A 24,246-nucleotide genomic window follows, 5' to 3' on the forward strand; every position below is an offset into this window, starting at 1 on the left:
GTTCCAAAGTGAGTTGGCCATATTCCACAATACAAGGAAACAATTGCAAGGTCAGCTAGTTAGCTATCTTACAATTCGTGGTGCGGACAAACAATTGCAAGGCCAGCTAGTTGGCCTATCTTACATTCCACTGTCCTAACAAACAATTGTAAAAACAGTTTGGCCACATTGGCTCGACATGAACAAACAATTCTTAAACCAGTTGGCAGGTCTACCCCAATACCGTATTTGGGAAATTTCATTGTGACAGTAGCAAGAGGGTGAAAATGCAGATACAGGAAAGGCATTGTTACACATAGTTACAAGTTAGACAATACAGTCACAAAGGCCGCATGTTGGGGTTATTTTGGGTGCTATTATAAATGTGCTTGAAATTAATCATTATATGTCTATGGAATATGAATCATTATGTGTGTGGAATATTAATCATTATATGTGAAATATGAATTATTGTATGCTTGACAAATGCTTACTTTAATTTGTTATCGAACAAGCTTGAAGGTCACTCTCCACGGCAGCTGGCTCCGAGCGTGTTGATTATTTGATTTAGATTAAGCCCCGGCTCCTCACACAGACCCTGGCTTCTCAGGTGGATCCAAGGACTGTTGATTGTTTGATTTGGATTAAACCTCGACGTTTTACCGAGTCGCAAGTTCACAATGAAGATTTGGGGAAGGACTCTTAAATAGTTTTGACTTGGATTGTGCAGAAGATGGCGATATTGAATCGACCTCCGAAAAGATTCAAAGATTTGTTTTGATTCCTGAGCGGAATGGATGCTTGTTTTTTTTAATTCTTATGCTTTTGTTTTTTTATTTTCGACCTTAATTGTTTACCTCTTAATAATGATAATAATTGGACATAGGCCCTGTCGTTATCATCAACAACAAAAGCCTATTTGGCATCACACCCAGAAACTGCGCAAGACGAAATTAGTAGTGCTTCAAGGTGTTTACTCGGCAAAAGACCTAAATAAGTAATAGTTACGGACTCATAATTTGGCATTCAATAACTCAATCCATTACGTTATAAGAAAAGGGTATATTCGATATCCCCAACAACATCCGGAGACCTCCGGGATCTCCAGGATATCCAACCCACCCAAAGTACGCCGTAGATGGCGAAGAGAAAGGAAGCAAAAGAGCGGATGCCGGGCGGCCATTGCGGCTAAGCTAAGCTACGACATCAACCACTCCGAGCCCCGCTTCCTCGTATCTTTTTGACAAACGCCCGATCCATTACCCACAATATTTGGCGTGGATCTGCCTTCTACAGGCGAACTGAGGGAGGGTAAGTAAGAAGACAGTGAGAGGTAAGTGATACATTTTATTCTTGTTAGCATCGGTGAGGCAACAAGAGGGGATGCGATGTTTCCATCGTGGTGGAGTGCTAACAAGTCTGAATATGTCAGTTAAGGGGTCTTGCCTGGGATGGCGGACCTGTGGAGAAGCACTATACAATTTCGTCATACGCAGCTGAGGGTATGATGACTACTAGGCTTTTTGTCAAGTCAATGATGACGACAATGCCTATGTCTGATTATTAAAACATGATTTTAAAAAGTACTGTTAATGTTCTGTTGTGCAATAAAGATAAGACAACTCCCCTATGTAATGAAATCAATAATCAAGTATAGATGTCACCATTGAGTACCAGAGTATTTTCAGCCTTCAGAAGATTAGCATAGAATGGGGAAACTCAATGATATCAAGTAAGATAAATATTACAGGCTGTCCTCAATAGAGGACAGGGAAGGTAAAATGGGATTTTTTAATAAGGCTGCTGTTTGTGCAAAGGTATTTACGAGGCATTAAAAAATAAAAATAAAATGCCAGGGAGCCAAATACATTTGACTCGCACCAGAAGTCTTAAAAAATATCCCAATATTGCACGGTGCCAATTTGATAATAACATATATTATACATATTTTGTTGCATGTACATTTCCAAGCTGTTGCTCTTTTTATTTTCCAAGTTGATAGAATGACAGCGAGATTCCGCTGAAAAAAACAGTGATGGGCCATTAATCACATGTTGGTTCAGTGAAAACTAGTTGTTTTGCAAGATTTTGGTAACCACCACAAACTACTTTGTTTCTACATGGCCACGATAATCGAAAAACCGCGAAGTAGGATCACCCCTATTATTACTACTTACTCTATTTTTTACTCTTTTTCGTGCCTATACAAAAACACAAGTTCACAAGTAGAATTATCAAGAAGTGTATATATTAATATCTATTGTATTTTCTCGCATATTGACCGCCTCTGCGTATTAGCGATACCCTTAAAATTGCCTTAAAATTGTTGATTTTTACGGTTTCTCTCGTTTCAGACCCGATTCACAATTTTCACCTCACTTACTTTGAAGGGAAAAATTTCAAAGAAAAATCATATTGCACATATTGTACATAATATTCGACATGCCCATTCATCTTCTATGGTATATTGTTTCTTCTTCGGTCTTTCGTGTGGACTGGAGGTCTCCAAACCAGTCCTCGAGGGCTGCTGTGTGTGTTATTATTTTTAAAACGGTAAAAATAGATTTAAACCCAAAAAATTAAATTTTGATAACCCCTGGAACTACAACCCCGACGTTCAATTTGCAAATAATTAAAAACTGGATTTACAAATATATTGCAATAATTTTCAATTATTGTTTTCTACAGCGAAAATGTAAATTTCTTACACAAAAATGAATGTCTGTAGATAGGGAGGCACATGAAGTGAATCAGTTCTTTAACAGATTTGATTCTGGCCTCGCTCCCTCTTTGGTGCCCCAGATCAGAGGCACCCCGCCTCCCGCCTCTTCCTACTCTCACCTACTCAAATCCTACCATCAATACCCACCCCCCACACGACACCACAGGGGACATCATCCTCCTCCCCCACCGGCCTCTCCATGACTGAAAATCATGTGATAAGACCGTTTAAGAGGAGGCTACCAGTCCAGATGGCCTCAGCTCCAGACTACTGAGGGACTGTGCGGATCAGCTAGGAAAAGTGATTGTGCATATTTTCAACCTAAGTCTCAGTCTGCAGGTCTCCACCTCGTGGAAAACTTTCTGCGTGGTTCCAGTTGCAAAGACTGTAAACCCCAGGGAGCCTAACCACTTCAGACCGGTATCATTAACCTCTCACAGAGCTGCCAACTACTCTGGAATTTCAGAAGTTTACGCGGGCATGCAAGGCAAACTCTGGGGCTCTGGACAATCTCCCTAAACTCCGGCAATCCCCAAAAAATGTCACTTAAATTTTATTGAACCAACTATTTCGGAAATGTACCAAATTTCCCATTTAAATGCCTCAAAATTCACACCACCGCTACGGCTTCCGCCATCTTCATTCAACTGTACTATAAATGGGAAGAATTCGCCAATATAAGAGCATTTTGAATCATGTGAGTTACAAGTTCTGACGGATAATTCGTCTTGTGCGACTTAAGCACATATTGATTTTCCGTGAATAACATTCACTCCGGATAATCTCCGGAAATGGGACAAGGTTACTCCTGAAACGGGGTGAACGGAGGTTGGCAGTGCTGCTCTCACCTGTACAAGACAATGGAGAGAATCATCCTGAACCACCTCAGCCCCCTGGTTAATACAAAGCTTGACCATCTGCAGTTTGCCTACAGTCCAGGCATTGGTGTGGACCAAATGCACAGGTCTTTCACACCTGGAGATCACAGGAAGCACAGTGAGAATCATGTTTTCTTTTTAACGTCTCCAGTGCCTTTAACACCATTCAGCCAGCACTACTGAGGGGGAAATTGGAAGAGGCTGGAGTAGACAACCACATGGCTGGTTAGACCATTGACTACCACACACAGGCCACAATATGTGAGACTCCAGGACTGTACGCCATGTGGTAGCTTGCAGCACGGGGCCCCCACAAGGCACAGTCCTCTCCCCACTTCTCTTCTCCCTCTACACATCAGACTTCAAACATAATACAGACACCTGCCACCTCCAGAAGTTCTCTGACGACACCGCTCTTGTCGGACGAGTGACGGACAGGAACAACCTGGAGTTCAGGGAAGTCATCACAGCCTTTGTTGACTGGTGTAGGCAAAACCACCTCTACATCAACATCAGTAAGACAAAGGAAATGGCCATCGACTTTTGGAGGAATCCTCAACAGACCACTCAGGTGAACATCCAGAGTACAGACATGAAATCGTGGTGAATTTGAAGTATCTGGGTGTTCACCTCAACAACAAACTAGATTGTCCACAAACATAGATGCCCTATACAAAAGGGGCCAGAGCCACCTCTACCTACTGAGGAGTCAACAGTTCTTTGGAGTGTGCAGGACTGCTGAGGACTTTCTACGACACTGTGGTGGCATCTAGTTTTTTAAGCAGTGGTCATTTGGGGATGCGGGGACAGGAACAGGCTGAATAAGCTTGTCAGGGGGGCCAGCTCTGTTCTGGGCTGTCTTTTGGTTTCTGTGGAGGAAGTGAGAGAGAGGAGGATGATGTCCATCATGGACAGTACCTCCCATTCCCTGCATGAGTTTGTGGAGTCCCGCCGAAGCTCTTTCAGCAATACACTGCTGCACCCTCAGTGCCAGAAGGAGAACTTCCGCAGATCCTTCCTCCTATTAGCTGTCAGGCTCTTCAACAAGAAATGTCGGAATGCTAAATCTGAATGTTAACACTACCTATGTCCATTTTCACCACTGTCATTATGTTCACTGTCTGTGTTTTCACCTTCTTGCTACTGCAACAAAGTGAATTTCCCCAAGTATGAGATGAATAAAGTTTAGACAAAGCTAGGCGAGGCAATGCTAGACTAAACTGTGATATTTGACAAAGTAATAAAAAACGAATGTCTATTAGAAAAAGCTTCAATCACAAAATCTGATGGAACTCTGGCATCCAATCATTGAAAAATATTGAGGCTATAGATGGTACTTCAATTAACGATTCACACTAACCCTTTGTGCAACGTGATTATAATACTCATAATAAAGACAATGGACCGGTTGCAATGATTGACAGTATCATACTAAATTTCTAACATTTTAAATGAGCTCGCTGTATTGTTCTAAGTTAGAACAATAAAGTGAGCTCATATAGAATGTTGGTTTCTAACACAAAGACACTGTGACAACTGCTGCTTTTACATGTTTTATTACTTTCTTTTTCTTTATTCAAATAATTAATATGTGGATGCACAGATCCAGCAAACACAATTACAAATACTTTCAAAACATCATTTGTCATACAAAACCTCGTAGTAGTCACAATTCTCCCATCACCAGCTAAGACACATTGAGCTGCTTGTAAACATGATATAAATCAATTAATTTTGTTTAGAAAAAGAATAAGTACTTTTAGTAGAAAAATATAATTCATAGCAATTCCTTTTTTTGGTATTTGCACATAAAAGCATAGAGGAGAGACCAAATAAGCTCAGCAGGGTCTAAGGCCATTGGTTTTCATGAAAATGTTACCTACAAAAAGTCAATTTGTCTTGTCCAGATTGAAACCAACCAGGCATGCAAAATGTAATAAGCTTTTGTCCCCCACAGGTCGGTTTAGACAGTTTACTTTTCTCAAAATTGCAGCTACAATCAAGTTTCAGTTCTTGGGACAGTGGGCCCACACAACCAGTGATGAGTGTAATATACCAGAACTATGAGAAGCATTTCTGAGGTGCTACTCAGTGCCACAATGAAAGGAGCTTGCGAGGCAAAGTCAGCTTCCATCCGACGGAAGGAAAGCTGCATGACAGCAAGAGCCAACAAACTGTTCTGAACACCTACTTCAATGCTCACTGTCTTCTTCTGTGGTGGTGCCAGGCCTGCCAACCTAGCCAGAATGGCCCCAACAAACAACCCGAGTAACGGTACCGTCACTCCGACAGCTACAATCTGGGGCCTGACATTGGCCAGTATGGATGCGCCCATTTGATAGGCCATGAAGATTCCCCCAACAACAAGGACAAAGCTGAAGGGCCTAATAAGTCCTAGCAAAACACGAGTGAGCGCGGGCAGACGTAGCTTGACCAGCATGCCAAGAGAAATGGGGATAGCGATGAAGAGGAGGGTGCCGAGAATCTTTACAAACGGCACGTGCAAGGCAGCGTGCACGCCGAGCAGATGGCCATAAAAAGATGATGACAGAGGCATGGCTGCCGCTGCCACCACCGTAGATACCAGTGTCATGGAGATAGCGAGGGTGACATCTCCACCGAGCAGTAGGCTGTAAAGGTACCCTCCTCCACCTCCTGGGGCAGAGCACGTGATGACTAGGCCCAGTGAGAGCGCTTTAGGAAGCAACGCCAGCCGAGACATGCAGAAAGCATACAAAGGCATCACCAGAAACTGACCTAGAACCCCAAGGAGCAGTGGCACAGGGCTCTTCAATAGCGCTTTCAGTACCTCCACCTCCACCTTGCAACCAAAGGCACACTTGTTGACAAAAATAAGAGGAAGCAAAGCAAAAAGTACAGGGTTCTCTGAGAAATGGGATAATCCACCTGACTTGATGAGTTGTGTGGCTGTGTCATCACTCCCAGGGGCCACCACGATGCAATAGTCCCCCCTCTCCTCAATCAGAATGGGCACAGAGTCCTGGTCCTGATCCAGAAGCTGGATTTGAAGGAGTGCCCTTCCTGGAAACCCAGAGCGGATACTGATAATGTAGCTCCTTGAAGGTCCCCCCGCATGGCCACTCTTAGTAACATTAAGAATAGAGAGGACCTCCGGATCCAAAGAACGCACTGTCACAGTCTGTTTCCAGTTCTGTCTGCCTTTGCTGTTGGCTGGTGGCCTACGGTATTGACTAGAGATTACAATCACACCATTGGTGTTTTCAGGGAACTCGAATTCCTGCGACGAACCGTCCCCAATTGTAAGATACCTGCTGCTATCTGCCGTTAAGTTGGAAGGGGTGTTCCGATTTATACTGCTCCACCCGGGGTCCGCTTCGCCGGTAAGAAGGAACAGACAGCAGAATGTAAATAGCGTCCTCATTGTATTCTCCGACAGATGCCACAGAGAAAATATATCCACCAGTAGCTTCTCACGCCAGGCTGTTCCGCGCCACTATTCCGTGAAGAAAAAAAATGTCATTGTCTCTCTATTGTAATACAGGAGCAGTTGACATCTCTCCATCCCGTACGCTTCCAATTTTTTTTTTATTTTTTATTTTTTTTTTGCTACTATCATACCGGAAGCGAAACATCACCCCACCCTTTCTCGCTAGTGACGCGCATTGACAGTATCCGTTTCTACACAGGAAATACAACCACGTAGTTTTGCTTTTATGGGCGCATTTACCTCTACTATCTGATAAAAACCAGCATCTCTCGTCACCTTTGCCTTTGTTGACTCGTGTGCTGCAAAATTGATGCTGCATTCTGGCGATCACAAATTATGACATTTACAAGGAGGTATAATTTGTTGTGGTTGGGAACTTACAAAATAAAAATACTTTCATTTTCCGGAATCAAACTATGGTGTTCAGTGAAACGCCAATATTAAAAATTCACCTTTCATGCCATACTTTGATTTGCTTTGTACTTTGTGCTTTTGCTTTGCTGTTTTGTCTAAATCACCCCCTGCTACTGCCACAATGTAATTCCCCAAATACGGGATGAATAAAGTTATCCAATTCCAATCTTCAAATTAACCACAGAAAAAATAAAACATGCATGCCTGTTATCAAACAACGACACACCTAATGTGTTGCCAAGGGTAAGTCACTTCCGCGTAGATCACACAAGTATCACAACAGGGAACCAAGTCAGTTGGGCATTGGATGGGCACTCGTAATTCCATAAATTTGTTCAAATTTAATAAGTAACTAAATCATGTATTATTCTTAATCAAGAACAAGTATTTTAAATCACACTATCCACTTTGTTGTTCTCACCTTGACTACTTACTATTCATGCATTACTGATTTATTGATTTCTTTATTTGGGTATTTGTTGTTATTATTTGTGCAGGTCATGCTTAAGCTTTAAATATTATTATACTTGTATAATGACAATAAAAAGCATTCAATTCAATGTAAAATGTAATGAAGCAATATAACGTGCAGAAATGTTGACAGGCACCTTTATTTTTATTAACGGGCCTTCAAACTAAAGTTGCTATCCAGCATGAAATAAAATATTAATAATAATCAACTGAAGACATATTCAACATAGGCAAGCAAGCACACTATTTAAGCCTCACAAAAAGCTATGTAAACTTGCCTAAAATATGTCCATTTCAAAAAATGAAAAGATAAATTAAGAACATGCTTTTTGCTTCAGTTAGCACATTGAGATGCTTTTCAATGAGGCTGCTGTTTGTCCAAAGGTTTTTAAGAGGTATTTTTCACACAAAAAGACAAAAAGAAAATGGCCTTATACTCCCAATGCTATATTCCAGTGCAACTGATGGCATAATCATGTAGTCTCTCTCATCTCGCTCCCTGTCTTTCTCAAGTTTTTATATCTTGTCTGTGTTTAGTAAGCCATATTAGCAAAAGAGCCAGCCTACACGGCCAAACTTTCTATGATTGGCTTACCCTTACAATTTACCTCATGTTAGTCAATTTTTACCCTCTTCTGGGATGTGTTGTATTCAAGTGTTAGTGATAGTGATGGGGGCAGCCCGGTGGTTAGCACATCGGCCTCACTGCTCTGGGGTCCTGGGTTCAAATCCAAGTCACGTCCACTTGTGTGGAGTTTGCATGTTCTCCCCGGGCCTGCGTGGGTTTCCTCCCGGTACTCCAGTTTCCTCCCACATTCCAAAGACATGCTTGGTAGGCTGATTGAACACTAAATTGCCCCTAGGTAATGGTGATAGTTTGTATGATTGTCCATCTGCAGGTGCCCTGCAATCGGCTGGCCACTGATTCTAGGTGTCCCCCGCCTTTGGCCCGGAGTGAGCTGGGATAGGCTTCAGCACCCCTGCGACCCTAATGAGGATAAAGCCGTTCATAAAATGAGATGAGATCTCGAAATGTAATCCTCTTTCATGGGGACCCTGAAAAGTGAAAGAACATGAAGCAGGTTTAGGCTTTCCAGAATCAAGGGTTTTTGTCGTTTTGTAGCATGACGGTAGAAGCCACTTTAAAAAGCTGATGAATGCTGCATGTGTGCCTGCGTAGTGCTGCAAAAAATGTCATCGTTTGTGGTCTCAAAGTTTTGCATGTCGTTAAAAACTGGGTCAAAGGTAAAAAAAATGCAACCTCGGGGTCGATTTGAATACATTTTTTGAAGAACCAAAGGCAAAATTTCAAAATTGGGCACAATTCACTATGAAAGCTAACCATAGTCGAAAACCGTTTTAAAATCGGACGTAAAATGTGGAAATGGCGTCCAATCCGCATGAAATGGCTGCTTTTGGAAGTGTCGAAAGTTATCGATTTTTAGCAAGACAACACGAATTACCTGGAAAATTATGCATGTGCATTGTTGTCCTTGACATGGTGCTTTTACAAAGCAGTGTGGTTTTGATCTGAAAGTTTCGCAAGTAACGAAAAAATGGCCCTAAGTTTCACTTTTCTGACGTCAAAAATGTGCCAAATATCGATTTTCTGAAAAACTGGAGTCTAAATTCGAAAATTGGCCATGGTGAATCCCTGAAGGCACAATCTTGACAACTTTTGGCGAAAAACACATTCAAATTGGATTTACGGTCTTGTCTCCATTACACTCAGATCTCACGGACACGCATACACACACGCACGTAATCTCAGAAATAGTAAGATGTATAGATATAAATAAAAACAAATTCTTAGTCCAGTAATACCTCGACATACGAGTGCCCCGATGTATGAGCAATTTGAGATACAAGTTGTTGGAATTATATATTAAAATGTTAACTAACGACAATTATGCAACTTACTAATACATTAATAACTAAGCAAATGAAACTAAGGCTGAACCACTATATATGTTTAATAGTGATTTTACGACTTCACTATGTGGAACATAGCCGCTTGATGAACTCTGTATGATTTATTGCGTAAATAATGAGCTATCTATGCTTTATGGCGTAGACCAGTGGTCTCAAACCGGTTCCACATAGGGCCGCAGTGGGTCCTGGTTTTTGTTCCAACCGATCCAGTGCCGACATTTTAACCAATCAGGTGTCTTTAAAATAAGTAGCACCTGACTCTAATTAACTGATTGCACTTGCAAAAGGTATCCTTGTTGAGTTGGAATGAAAACCTGCACCCACTGCGGCCCTTTGAGGACCGGTTTGAGACCACTGGCGTAGACGCTGAAGTTACTTTCAGTTCTGTTATCTTAGAATGACCAGTGTGTGAACTCTAGTTTCTCACTCCTTTTTCCAGCTTTGTTTGTGTTACCAGAAGTTATGGCCCTCTCGGCTCACAGAAAGAGAAGTTACTGCCGACAGACATGAGCTAAAGGACGACCCATGTGTGGGGTCATAGGGGGCTTTTCACACACACACATCGTCAGAGGGGCGGAGATCATTGCTATATATGTGCTTTGTAAAATGTATTGAGTTACCCTTCTTCCTCTTGCTTCTGTATGAGGTGTTGGGTCCAGATCGATCTGTTATATAAAGCCACGCCTTTTGAACAAGACTCTGGTGACTTCTTCCATTTATGAATCAAAAGAACTTGTGGAAGTAGAAACAGGCTAATATTAAAATTAGCTAACAGCATCGTCTGGGTTAGTTCTGGTTTCGTCCTGGTTTCGTTTCCTGTTTATCCTCTTAGTCATGGCCGTTTCCATTGACGCCACGCCGCATGTTCATTCCGTTTGTCACGAGAGATCAAGCTAAGTTGTTTATGTTATGTTACCACGTTTATTAAATCAACCTACAAGAGCTACAGATCTGCCTCACCTTTCCATTACTTCGGCGACTCTGCATCTGGGTTCAACTTCTCCACCGATCCAGTCGCACTACGCGGCGAGATCGTAACAGCACGATCCGACCATTATGGACCCAGCGGAGCGCCACCCACGCTCGCGCCGACGCACTCGGCGACGCAAACCATCCACCTCGAAGACACCGGACTGCTTGAAATGTATAAGAAACCCCTCAGAATCGTTTAGGAATTTTGTAATGGACACACCGTGGTGCGGGGCTCTCAGGCACATCATTTCTAGAGATGAGCCACAGCTGGTAGAAGAGTTAGAGCCGCAGCGTACTCATACGCCCCACCACTGCTATGCACGTCGCCCTGGGAAGCCTTTACCGTTTCATCATGATGCCCAGGTGCGTACAACCACCAGAGAGCGCCCAAGTTATCTTATGCCTATGCCCAGAGGAATTGATTAACCATGGAGGGAGCCTGAAGATTCTGGTGAGGAGGACATCGTTGAGGAAATTGATTTTTTCGCTGGCGTTTCGGAATCCGATGATGAATTCTTTGACCAATTCGGACCCCGAGACCTTCCACTGGAGGAGGATTATCCCGATTGTTCCCCCGATAATTCCTATTACAAATACCCCGACCAGCAATTACAGAGTGGGCTAACCACCAATTATGGGGCACGACGTGATGGCGGGGGTGCTGTGCAATCCTCCCAGAGGAGGCGCCGAGCGCCACGCCGTAGAGCGAAGCGAAAGCAATGCCTGGACACACTAACCACTGTCCAAGTTACGCGCCCGCCCACGTCCTTCCAAGCTCCTTTTCCGACCACGTCCCTCCAAGCTCCTTTTCCGACCACGTCCCTCCAAGCTCCTTTTCCGACCACGTCCCTCCAAGCTCCTTTTCCGACCATGTCCCTCCAAGCTCCTTTTCCGACCACCACCACGCTTTTCCAAGTGCCCGAAGTTACTCGGCCGACCACGCCTTTCCAAGTGCCCGAAGTTACTCGGCCGACCACGCCTTTCCAAGTGCCCGAAGTTACTCGGCCGACCACGCCTTTCCAAGTGCCCGAAGTTACTCGGCCGACCACGCCTTTCCAAGTGCCCGAAGCTACTCGGCCGACCACGCCTTTCCAAGTGCCCGAAGTTACTCGGCCGACCACGCTGTACCAGCAGCTCCTAAGGACTATGCAGCCCTCCCCGTTCCAAGTGGCCGAAGTCACTCGGCCGACCACGCCTGTCCAAGTGCCCGAAGTCACTCGACCGACCACGCCTTTCCAAGTGCCCGAAGTTACTCGGCCGACCACGCTGTACCAGCAGCTCCTAAGGACTATGCAGCCCTCCCCGTTCCAAGTGGCCGAAGTCAATCGGCCGAGCACGCTTGTCCAAGTGGCCGAAGTTACTCGGCCCAGCGCGCCGTTTCAAGTGCCCCAAGCTCCTGTGCCAAGGCCACGCAAATTACTCCCGTTGCCTTTGGGATCGCCGGTCGCACCCGTACCGAAGCCACGGATCAGGTTTCTGGTGACGGACGGCCGCTCTCCCAAGCACCGCTCTCCCAAGCACCGCTCTCCCAAGCACCGCTCTCCCAAGCACCGCTCTCCCAAGCACCGCTCTCCCAAGCACCGCTCTCCCAAGCACCGCTCTCCCAAGCGCCTGCCCGTCCAGCGCCTGCCCGCCCAGAAGTGGCGACGATGCTCCGGCGCTCGAGGAAGACGGGGCCGGCGACGTCGAGAGTGGTATTTCGCCGGAGTCCCTGGAAGATGGGACTGGCGACGTCGAGAGAGGCAATTCGCCGGAGTCCCTGGAGGAAGGGGCTGGCGACGTCGAGAGTGCCAATTCGCCGGTGCCCCTGGAGGAAGAAGCCGGTGACGTCGAGAGTGGCAATTCGCCGGAGTCCCTGGAGGAAGGGGCTGGCGACGTCGAGAGTGCCAATTTGCCGTTGCCCCTGGAGGATGGGGCCGGTGACGTCAAGAGTGGTAATTCGCTGGTGCCCCTTGAGGAGGAAGCCGGTGACGTCGAGAGTGGCAATTCGCCGGAGTCCCTGGAGGAAGGGGCTGGCGACGTCGAGAGTGCCAATTTGCCGTTGCCCCTGGAGGATGGGGCCGGTGACGTCAAGAGTGGTAATTCGCTGGTGCCCCTTGAGGAGGAAGCCGGTGACATCGAGAGTGGCAATGCGCCAGAGTCCCTGGAAGAAGGGGCGGGCGACGTCGAGAGTGCCAATTTGCCGTTGCCCCTAGAGCAGTGGTTTTCAAAGTGGGCGGTACCGCCCCTCGGGGGGTGGTGTGAACTTTCAGGGGGGCGCTGACGAATAAACAGGCGAATGGGGGGCGTTGAAATAGTGAAGGGGGCGATGGAGCAATTACAGTAAAATGTGACGTTGGTGTTTGTAGAAAGACCGGAAAAATTGATTGTCTGTAATAAAAAGTCGACAAAAAACAAGCTTTATTGAAACAAGAAACGTTGTCTGCTCGAGCGCTCACGAGCAGCGCGCATATACCGTATATCACTAATTGTCGCGAGTTTATCGTCGATGCAGGCGACTGGGGAAACCACCACCATCCAGTCAGCCGCAGAGGAGCACACAATAGCGCGCCGGCAACGCTTAACCACAGACGTATGCGCACAGCGACCGGCTTAATGCATCAGCTATCAATTTTTATGATTCGAGGTGAACTGCGCATTGGTCTATTAAAAGAAACGAAATTAGCGAATAATATCTGAGGCGCCTGTCTTCTATTTATTTAAGCTTCTCTCCACATGCAAGTCAGTTTTTATAGCTGCCAGAAAGCAACTATACGTGCGCGATTTTCTCATCATCACGACAGAAATCATTTTTCATCAATCAATCATCTCATTAGGCAGGACAGTTGTTAATGGTTACTCGTTCAGTTTTACAATTTATTTCAAGTTCAGTTCAAGGTGTTGTAATTGAAGAATAAATGATAACCATTTTTGTTTATTAAAATTGTTTTTTTTAGTCTTCAAACTGTTTGTGATTGAAGAATCAACCAATTCTTGTGACATTTAGCAATATAGTCGTTCTAGCGTTCGTTGGAAAGGGGTAAAGAGGGGGGCGTTGGCATTTTGGCCCGGCGGTGAAGGGGGGGGTGGCCAAAAAAGTTTGAAAATCACTGCCCTAGAGGATGGGGCCGGTGACGTCAAGAGTGGTAATTCGCTGGTGCCCCTGGAGGAGGAAGCCGGTGACGTCGAGAGTGGCAATGCGCCGGAGTCCCTGGCAGTAGGGGCTGGCGACGTCAAGAGTGGTAATTCGCCGGAGTCCCTGGAAGAAGGGACTGGCGACGTCGAGAGTGGCAATTCGCCGGAGTCCCTGGATGAAGGGGCTGGCGACGTCGAGAGTGCCAATTTGCCGTTGCCCCTGGAGGATGGGGCCGGTGACGTCAAGAGTGGCAATTCGCTGGTGCCCCTGGAGGAGGAAGCCGGTGACGTCGAGAGTGGCAATGCGCCGGAGTCCCTGGCAGTAGGGGCTGGCGACGTCAAGAGTGGTAATTCGCCAGAGTCCCTGGAGGAAGGGGCTGGCGACGTCAAGAGTGGTAATTCGCCGGAGTCCCTGGAAGAAGGGACTGGCGACGTCAAGAGTGGTAATTCGCCGGAGTCCCTGGAAGAAGGGGCTGGCGACGTCAAGAGTGGTAATTCGCCGGAGTCCCTGGATGAAGGGGCTGGCGACGTCAAAAGTGGTAATTCGCCGGAGTCCCTGGAAGAAGGGGCTGGCGACGTCAAGAGTGGTAATTCGCCGGAGTCCCTGGAGGAAGGGACTGGCGACGTCAAGAGTGGTAATTCGCCGGAGTCCCTGGAAGAAGGGACTGGCGACGTCAAGAGTGGTAATTCGCCGGAGTCCCTGGATGAAGAAGCCGGCGACGTCGAGAGTGGCAATTCGCCGGTGCCCCTGGAGGACGGGCCCGGCGACGTCCAGAGAAGCAATGATCCGGGTTCCTGGGAGAGGAGGGTTGTCCACCCCCCGAGCAAACAGGGTAAGGTGCCCGACCGTACTAAACTTCTAATATTTCCTGAAGGCAGGCAGTTTGGCAAAGACTTAAGGGACCAGCTGGGATGCCTGCCGGACCGACCTCAGCCTCGTCTCGTATCCGGCCTGCGCGGACGCCCGCCGGATCGACCACTGCCTCGTCTCGTTTCTGGCCGGCGCGGACGCCCGCCGGATCGACCACAGCCTCGTCTCGTTTCTGGCCGGCGCGGACGCCCGCCGGATCGACCTCAGCCTCGTCTCGTTTCTGGCCGACGCGGACGCCCGCCGGACCGACCACTGCCTCGTCTCGTTTCTGGCCGGCGCGGACGCCCGCCGGATCGACCACTGCCTCGTCTCGTTTCTGGCCGGCGCGGACGCCCACCGGATCGACCACAGCCTCGTCTTGTTTCTGGCCGACACGGACGCCCGCCAGACTTGCCTCTGCCCCGTCTTGTTTCTGACCGGCACAGACGCCCGCCAGACCTGCCACTGACTTGTCTCGTTTCTGGCTGGCGCGGACGCCCGCCGGAGCGACCTCTCCGTCTGTTCTTGGGTTGGTGTGGAAGACCACCGGACAATTGTAGATCTCCCACCCACCCTCCCTGCTTGTTCCCGTTTCTAATGTTGTAATTGACCTTGGGACGTCTAGAATCCGTCCCTTAGAGGGGATGTACTGTCAGGAGTGGTTGGATTGCCTTTCCTGGCATGACGTCACGATAACTATCAGCTGTCACTAATTACGTGATTAGATTATTTTTGGTATTTAAGCATTATGATTTTCTGTGGACGCTGTCGGATCGTCTGGGTTAGTTCTGGTTTCGTCCTGGTTTCGTTTCCTGTTTATCCTCTTAGTCATGGCCGTTTCCATTGACGCCACGCCGCATGTTCATTCCGTTTGTCACGAGAGATCAAGCTAAGTTGTTTATGTTATGTTACCACGTTTATTAAATCAACCTACAAGAGCTACAGATCTGCCTCACCTTTCCATTACTTCGGCGACTCTGCATCTGGGTTCAACTTCTCCACCGATCCAGTCGCACTACGCGGCGAGATCGTAACAGGAGGACTACTTCCCGGGCAAGTTGGCGAGTGGTCGTGCGTTATCCTATTGTGAGGACATTTGTGTGCATCATTTTCAGATTAATTTTGTTATGATCTGGGTTCAGGCCCCAAAGCAGGCGAGGAATATACGTAGTACTTTAACAGTGAACCTTTATTTGGTTAATCTCTTAGTCGGCAAACACTGGCGGGTTCCGTGCCAGTAGCGTCGTCTTGGTTCTGTAGACTTGATCCGTTGTCCTTTCCGTTGTCCTGGTTCTGTATACTTGGTCCGTTGTCCTTTCCGTTGTCCTGGTCCGTGGTCTTGTCCGTAAGTATGGTCTCGTTGATCCTAATTCCGTTACTTGGTCCGTGGGCTTGGGGTGGTCGAATTCCTGAGTACAAACAGAGGTCGTTGGTCTACAAATTAGCAATAGGTAATGCGAGAGGGTACTTAACAGTAAACTGATAAGACGATCCAGCAGCATGGTCAGGTTCCTGGTGGCCTTATATACTGCTTGATTGCTGTTGACTTCCACCTGTCGTAACTCCGCTCGTTAGGGTCTGGGCCTGTGATTAGGTGACCAGCACACCCAGCCACCAGTCTGGTCAGAAGCCTGACAAATTTGAAGGGAAGACAAAAGCAAACCCTCGATAGGTTGGAGGGTGGAGGCACGGCAAATACCGTATTTTTACACCTATAGGGCGCACTTAAGTCTAAAATCAGTTGGTGCATCTTGTCTGTGCACTAAATTAAAATGTTGTATGACCGGTTGAGTGAATAGTTTTATTTCTTGCCTGCATAGTACTTATTGCGATCAATCCAGCAGACTTTCACCGTATGCATTCCAACCATTACAGTAAATCCATTCAAAATATCCCACACTCTCAGCGCTTTTAACCCTCAAAAACACTCTGAATACTCAAAAGAAACAGCCTATTAGAGCTATACAGAGGGAATGCCTGACGTGAATGACAACAGAATTCTGGTGTTGAACGCTTGGAAAATGGACTGAAGCCATGGATAAAACACATTGAACAGCTTTGTTAATGGATTGCTAACGGATGGCCAACATAGTAGCTCGGGCAGGCAGCGTTGCACGAGTTACTTGACGTTTTGGAATCAATTCTCGATGCCGATATAACCGAGGAGAATCAAAGGCTTGGGAGTGATACATGTCGCGAGTTACAATGGATTGTGGATGACTGGGCTCTAGTGTCGGCCAGCACTGTTGTTCGAGGTTTTTCCAAAGCTGGAATCAAGTTCCCTCTGACTGACAGTGGAGCCTAGCATGTTAAATGCCAAACTCTGTTATCAGAGTGTACCTTTTACCTCAATAAAGCATTATCAAACTTAGTTTTGCTTGTGCAGTCTTTAAAAAACTCGCTAGCGGCTAGCATAACATACGCTAGCCTAGTGTAATGCTAGCGCATTTTCCGAGGCACCCAATGTAATGACAAAAAAACAAAAAATATACCCGAAAATGAGACTGCGTCCTATCAGACGCACGGTTTTATAGGTGTGAAAATATGTTAGATCCAATCCGGGAGAATAAAAAGGTACAACATTTTTTAATCAAAATTAAAAATAAGTTTAGAGTTAGAAGAGACTTACCGTAAAACCTCGATTTGAGCAGCACCTCTAACAGAACTCACTCAGAATCTCAACGCTGATGCAGAAGGTGATGTGAATGATGTGAATGAGGAGAACAGCTACAACAGCGACGTGTCACTTGATTTTCACCAGTGAATTTGTAATTACTTACCAGTAGTCGCCTTGTATTTGTGCCTTTTGTGACCTGGTTTTGAAAAATAGAACAGCATGCTGTTGAAATAGAGGTTTTACGGTGATTTGAGTGTCTGTATCGTAATCCAAGTTCATTGAAATTTGTTTATGTTATGTTACGAGCGCATTGCCATGCAAAAAGTGTCTCTCTCTCCCCTCTACAAAATCCGTCTAATTTTAGTACTATTAAACATCATAACCAAAAGTTATTTGTTACTCTGTTAATAGATGGCGAATTAGAACAAATAAAAATGTTTTTCAATTTCAATGTTTTTTTGTGTTTTTTTTCCAGAGGGTTGGAACGAATTAATTAGATTTTAGTTAATTTCATTGGCAAACGTTGATTTGAGATACGAGTGAATCAACATACAAGCTCAGTCCTGGAACGCATTACGCTCATATCTCAAGGTACCACTGTATTGTTAATATTGCAGTACTTTTTAAATTTATTTTGAGCATAATTTGCAATTGTATATTGACAAATTGTGTATATTCAGGTTAAGATTGTACTTGTAATAATTTGCGCCCCAAAGATAGGGAAACTATTATTTTAACTGGTCTTACCCATTTGTCTCAAATTGCTGTGAATGTGGCTAATATACCAAAATGAGTTTGACACCCCCTTGTGTAGATTATGGGATGCGTGTATTGACAACAAATAACAATCAAACACTCCCAGTGTAATGATTGTGCACTGGTACATCCAATGTTCTACCTGGGACTTGATGAATGTGATGAGGATACTTCTGACTGCTAATAGTAGAACATTAATGTCAAGTGGATAACCAAGTGCAAAAAAAAAACAGAGTGCACATTCTTTTAATCACTTTAATTGTTTGTAATCACTTCAGTTTGCGTGAATCAAATATTTACATGTCCATTATTGTTGTTATCCTAAAGATTAGACCAGATTAATATTGTACAAACCATACATAGGGAAGGGACCAACAGTCGTTTGGCAAAACAAGAAAAAGGTGATACTCCCTCATTGCAGGAACAATTCACCAGAAATATAGACCCAATACCACTCTATTTTTACCCCCGGCAAAAGTAAGAGGAGTCACTGCTTAGTTCCGCAACGCTGCCAACCTGCAACATGAAAAATATGATGAAGTCCTAATTGCATCGGCTTACATTAGACAATTAAGAGAAAACATTTGATGGCCTCACTCAGCATTGAACAATCAGAATCATCTTAATTTTTGTGGATTTTTTTCTGATCTGTAGAGTGGTCCAGTATAACATTAAACAGCCTAGGTTGTTGTTTTTTGCCAAGCATATTTTTCTGAAGAATCGAATGGTACAGAATATAAGATATTACAATGTAAATGAGCAAAACAGATCATTGCAACAAAAAAAAAGGAAAAAGAAAAAAAACATCAAAATAAATTAAAGTATACAGTGACTTTTTGGTAGGTTAATCAAATCTGCACAGAAATGTTGATCATTCAGTAGTCCCAATTGAGCTGCACAAGCTTTCGGTGCAAAAATAAAGTTGTTCAGCGTGCTCTCCTAGTGAGAGGGCTTCTCTTGCATTCATAAATTGTAAAACCTTTACTGAAGATTCGCTCATTTGGGACTGAAGAGGGAGGTGGTGTTGGTGGTGTGTGTGTGTGAGCGTTTGCTCGGCATGAAGTTTAGGAGAACGACAACTGAGACACGTGTTATTACCAACAATGGGTGCAAATTGAAGCACAGTTGTGGAAAGCCTCTATCTGTCCAACATAAAAAAAAAAATCGACTTACCAAGCAGCTGTGACAAGTCATTTATGTTAAGTGTGGTGCTGACAGCATAGCCAAGATATAATAATAATCGGACATAGGCTTTGACATTATCATTGACTCGACAAAAGCCTAATTGTCATCATACACAACTGCGTATGACGAAATTGGTAGTGCTTCTCCATAAGGTGTGTTTTCTCGGCAAAAAGCCCAAATGAGTGATAATTTCAGATTCGTTGACATTCTGCTGTGAATCAAATTTGATGATGGAGTTAGACTGGTGGGTTGGTGTACAGTCATGTGTACAGGGAGTACAGAAGAGGACTTAGTACACAGCCTTGAGGGGAGCTAGTGCTCAGTGTAATGGAAGTTATGGTTAAGAAGTTCTTTATCCAGCAGCAGATGGAAGAGGATAGTCCAAGGTGGGGGAGTTTGTCAGTCAGAATGTCCGGTATTATAGTGTTGAAGGCTGAGCTATAATCAATGAGATCACTCACGTAATTCCCATGGTGCTCCAGGTGGCTCAGTGCGGTGTGTAGAGCTATGGCAGACATTGGCAAACTACTGCCTGCGGGCCATATAGGCTTTTTAATTCGGCCCGCCGAAATTTTCCAAATTATAGTAAAACTCAATGACCTCATTCATTTCCCTATCCCATGAAATACCCTTGTTTCCCCGATAGATTGCGCACTCGTCTAGTAAAACTATGTAAATGTGTGTGGGAGCTCAAACAGGAGATTAGTTCGTTATTGGAGCTACATGAAGAATACTGACACGTCTGAACATTTAACTTTTACTGTGGACATCCTGACACACATTAAAGAGCTGAATGTGAAGCTATATTTGTACTCATTAAAACCATGAATATGGAGGTGAAAATTGAGACTCAGGGGGCGGAATATACGTGCAAAAATTTAAAATTCAACAATTTTAAGGCAATTTTAAGGGTGCAGCTAATATGCGAGTAAGGTAAGTTTTACATTAAAATCATTTCGCGAAAATGCCAGCAGAATGCTAATTGTATTACATGTGCATGGGGCCCCCACTTCAGTCTCCACTAAATTGGATCAGTCCATTTTACTGCATACATGCAGGTATGATGACAGCGTAAAAAAAGAAATTTAAAAATAGCGGGAATTTTCGAGACGAGAGGAAAAGCGGAGAGAAGAGAAAAGGTTACCGAAAAGAAGGAAAAATTAAAAGAAGCTACCCCAGGGGTGCTGAGAAGAGGAGAAATGAGGAGAGCAGAAAGCTGGTGTCCACTTCACCAAAGGTGCCAGCCTTCTTTACTGCGACTAGCAGCGGCCATACCAAAGATAATCCATAACCGGCTAGTGAAACCACTACGACGTCAACACCTGTGAGTCCGTCGTGTGGAAATGATAACCAAGAACAACCAGTGAGTATAAGAACTGTCTAAGCAGGGAATTATCATTATTATTACAATTATTATAAGAACCCTTTTTATGTTATGCATTCAAAAAAATTGAAATTATGTTACTGGAAAAACATGACCTGTCAGTGTTAAAATTTTGTATTACTATTGTTTTAATGCAGTGGTGGACCATCGGGGCCTGCAAGGCCTTCTTTGCTGGCTTTAAAAAATATCTGAATCACAGACTGATGTTAATTATGTTGTGTCCATGAATACTTATTAAATAATTCCAAATTAGCAGTCAGCTTCCTTTTTGTTGCTTTTTTCCTGGTTGCACTGCTTCCAGGCGTGTATTTTTGTTTTCATATTTAAGCATCTAACCAATCACATTTCAGCCATTATTTGTTGCGAGGGTCCAGTGATAATTTTACAATTGGCACACTGCGAGTCCCAGGGATTCGCTTGTCTGAAAACTGTGCGTCCCAGGAAACTTGTCACGAGTCCCAACATACTACGGATGCAAATAAAACATAAACAACGATACATAAACATTCAGATTTAATTTATTTATTATATGGTTTAGGGTAAGGGTTTATTTATCATTGTACTAGTCTTTCAGCTCGTAGATCCTCCTCTCTTTGCAGCCTTTCCACTTTTCCAGGGCCTTTTGATGGTTCACACTTTTAGCCAGCTGCACTACCATCAGTTTGTGCTGAGTTTCCACTTGCAGCCTGTTTCTTTTCTTTGTGAGGATTCTGTTCTGCACAGAAAAACCTCTCTCACAGCCAGCTGTATGCACAGCTGATGTAAGAGCCAGCTGAGCCAATCTTATCATGTTTGGCATCTCTTCACTGTGGTACTGGCTGATCAGTTTCCAGAGATTGCTCATCTTGTCTCTTGGGTACTTTTCAGCCAGTACAATTTGCTTGAGCATTATATATATCTTCCATGGACATCCAATGTACAACTTTCAATAAAGCTGTAACTACTTTGTCTTTTGTTGCTGATGCCTTTTGTTCGATTTTTTTTGTTGTTATTTCGCAATGTGGGAATTTCCAGTGCCAACTTGTGTCCGGGCAAAACTATGTGTCTATCCAGGGTGCATTTTTGAAAATTCGTGCATTTAGCTGCCGCAATCAATCCATTTACCTGCTTGTTATCCGTACAAACAGCACAGTACATGAAATTATTTTCCTCGTCATATCGTAACCACGCGAACAGCTGCAACCAAGTCTTTTGAAATGTGCGTATTTTTCCTTGCTTACCCCGTTTTGCTTCATGATCATCGATCGAATCTTCTGCAGTTCTTTTCTTACTAGTTGTATTTTTAACTGCGAAATAACTATCCAGACTGTTTTGCTTTTTCTGAAACATTTTTTATCTTTCTTACACTATTACGAAACTCTTGCTATTGCTTCCTCTCCTGCGTCTGCTAGTGTCTGCTAGTCTCGTTCACGCGAGAATTATTTCGCAAAGATTATGTGGAATAAATTGGTTTGCTATCGGATATATATGTGTTTTGGTTTTTTTTTGATAAAAATTTTTTGCGTCCGAAAAAAGCACATTACTTGAAATTGTGCGTCTGGAAGAAAAGCTGTGCGTATCAGACGCAGGACGCAGAGGTAACGAGAACACTGGGGTCAGAAATCTGTCTTGAGGCCATCAGTTCTGCAGGCTCTACTGCATAAAACAAGTGTCGATAAAACTGTTGCAATCAGATTTCGAGTTAGCGACACCAATGCCTTCTCACAGGCGTAGAGATACGACCTCACCTTCACCAACTATGATTGGCGAGTGATAGAGTGGACCAGCCAGAGGTACCAAACTGTATCTGGATCGAGCTGCACAAGCAAACATATTGCTGTGTTGATTTAATAGCAGTTTTGTCAACCTGAAATGGCTGACGGAGAAATAATTGATTTACTGTCAAAGACATTATCAAGACGGACTTTACAAGAAACGGTGGACATCATGAAGAAAGGTCGGACAACTCTGAAGCTATCAAGCCCGCCACAACCGGGAATGGACATTTTCAGCACTAAATCGAATACAATACACAGGCAAGAGCCTCATCTCAAGTTACCTCGCAACTCACGATGAAGAAAGGAGGAGCGGAGAGAGTAATAGAGAGATGTAGGGAGAGAGAGACACCGAGATGTAGAGAGAGTAATGAAGAGAGAAAGAAAGAGAAAAAAGAGATAAAGACAAAGAAAAAGAGAGAGAGACAGAAAGTTGACAGTATTGTGATATATTAGTGACAAATTATGGGTTCTCTAATAAACACTGAAATTTATCATTAGGAAAATGATTTAGAAATTTGAAATCAATTTCTGAAATCGCCAATAAGCGTTTTTGGATGGCGATGAAAAATTATGAAAAATTGTTTAGTCCAAAGACATGTTTTGTTGATAATGCATTGATTAGGAGGAACAAATTTGCCATGCGAAATAGTGGAGCACTGAAATGAAAAGACAAAAACAGTGCATGATATGAAATTCCTAAGTACCATTGATTTATAGTGATGTCATCCAAATTGTGTTAACAAAATAATTGACAGGATTGACAAAAGGTTGCATATTTCATTATGAAATCATTGCGCCTACAAAACGAGGTCAACCGGACAACAAAATATGGAAATCCTATTTAGTAGACTACAAAACGCCATCATTCACTAGACAATTGGAGCTGAATGATGAGTCTAATCTGGCTATCTGCATAAAAGAAAAACTTTAAAGAAATGCATTGAATTTGGGTTAGCAGAAGGAGACTGCTTCTCAACAGGAAACATGGAGAAGACGCACGAGCACCCAAGATGAGAACGACCGTACCAAGTTTTGCTGACCAACCAGCAGACATCAAAATAGCTGAAAAGGAGGATGCAGATCCACCTTTGCACTGTAAGAAGGTTCTCTCAGTTGAAACGTTTGAGGAGACAGGTAAGATAACCTTTTTGACGCGATCCTACGTAATGGCAAGCACTCCAATATTGATTGGAAAAATTATTGCTCGGGGTTCAATGCCGTAAGCCCTAAGGAACTTTTGATATTGGTTTTATTGTCTACATAAAAAGAGTGAAAGTGTTTCAACTGGGACCAAACCTTCTTACAGAGTTAAAGTAAACAATTAGAAAGGAAATGGATAGAAATGTAACTAGATTTAAATTTTATGCCTGACTATTGAAAAATATTGATTAAGAAAGTTTTATAGGAGATGATTGGCAAACTTCAAAGACAATGGAATGTTACATTTGATAAAAAAAGACTACTAAATTGGGATATTTTGAATTTCAAACAACTGAGTTTAATATGCAACGCGATACACATTATTGAATGAATTGGGACTTGATTAGTATGCATTTTATAAGGGATGAGTTTAATTGCTCTAAATGACACAATTATGCTAAAATTATTAACCCTGACAAACAAGGGGTGGTTACATTTTAGTCGGTTCAATTCAATTCAGAATTATAAATATGTGCATTTGTTTCTGGATACTAAATGATGTGAATGTAACTGTTGCAGAGAATGGGAAAGCTGTTTTCCTGAGGA

General features: G+C 44.1%; 2 protein-coding genes across 3 annotated transcripts in view; both read right to left on the minus strand.

Annotated features, from left to right (window-relative positions):
• Positions 1-5,119: 5,119 nt before the first annotated feature.
• On the minus strand, positions 5,120-7,217 carry slc10a3 (solute carrier family 10 member 3). The gene has a single exon (XM_077711903.1). It carries the CDS (start codon positions 6,980-6,982, stop codon positions 5,579-5,581), a length of 1,404 nt encoding a protein of 467 aa, XP_077568029.1. The 5' UTR covers positions 6,983-7,217; the 3' UTR covers positions 5,120-5,578.
• Positions 7,218-8,057: 840 nt separating this feature from the next.
• The window catches only part of chmp1a (charged multivesicular body protein 1A), a 52,767-nt gene continuing 36,578 nt past the window's right edge, over positions 8,058-24,246 (minus strand). The window contains exons 7-11 of one of the 2 annotated variants that reach the window (XM_077711904.1): positions 17,582-17,614; positions 17,431-17,528; positions 15,989-16,432; positions 15,758-15,882; positions 8,058-8,989 (exon numbers count right to left, since the gene is read on the minus strand). In XM_077711904.1, coding sequence (XP_077568030.1) covers positions 17,480-17,528; positions 17,582-17,614 — 82 coding nt within the window. In that variant the 3' untranslated portion in view covers positions 8,058-8,989; positions 15,758-15,882; positions 15,989-16,432; positions 17,431-17,479. Of the gene's footprint in view, positions 8,990-15,757; positions 15,883-15,988; positions 16,433-17,430; positions 17,529-17,581; positions 17,615-18,415; positions 18,691-24,246 lie in introns of those variants that run through there. The other variant, XM_077711905.1, reaches the window with a different exon arrangement.

Source organism: Stigmatopora nigra, unplaced genomic scaffold, assembly GCF_051989575.1.
Source record: "Stigmatopora nigra isolate UIUO_SnigA unplaced genomic scaffold, RoL_Snig_1.1 HiC_scaffold_59, whole genome shotgun sequence".
NCBI classification, from domain to species: Eukaryota; Metazoa; Chordata; class Actinopteri; order Syngnathiformes; family Syngnathidae; genus Stigmatopora; species Stigmatopora nigra.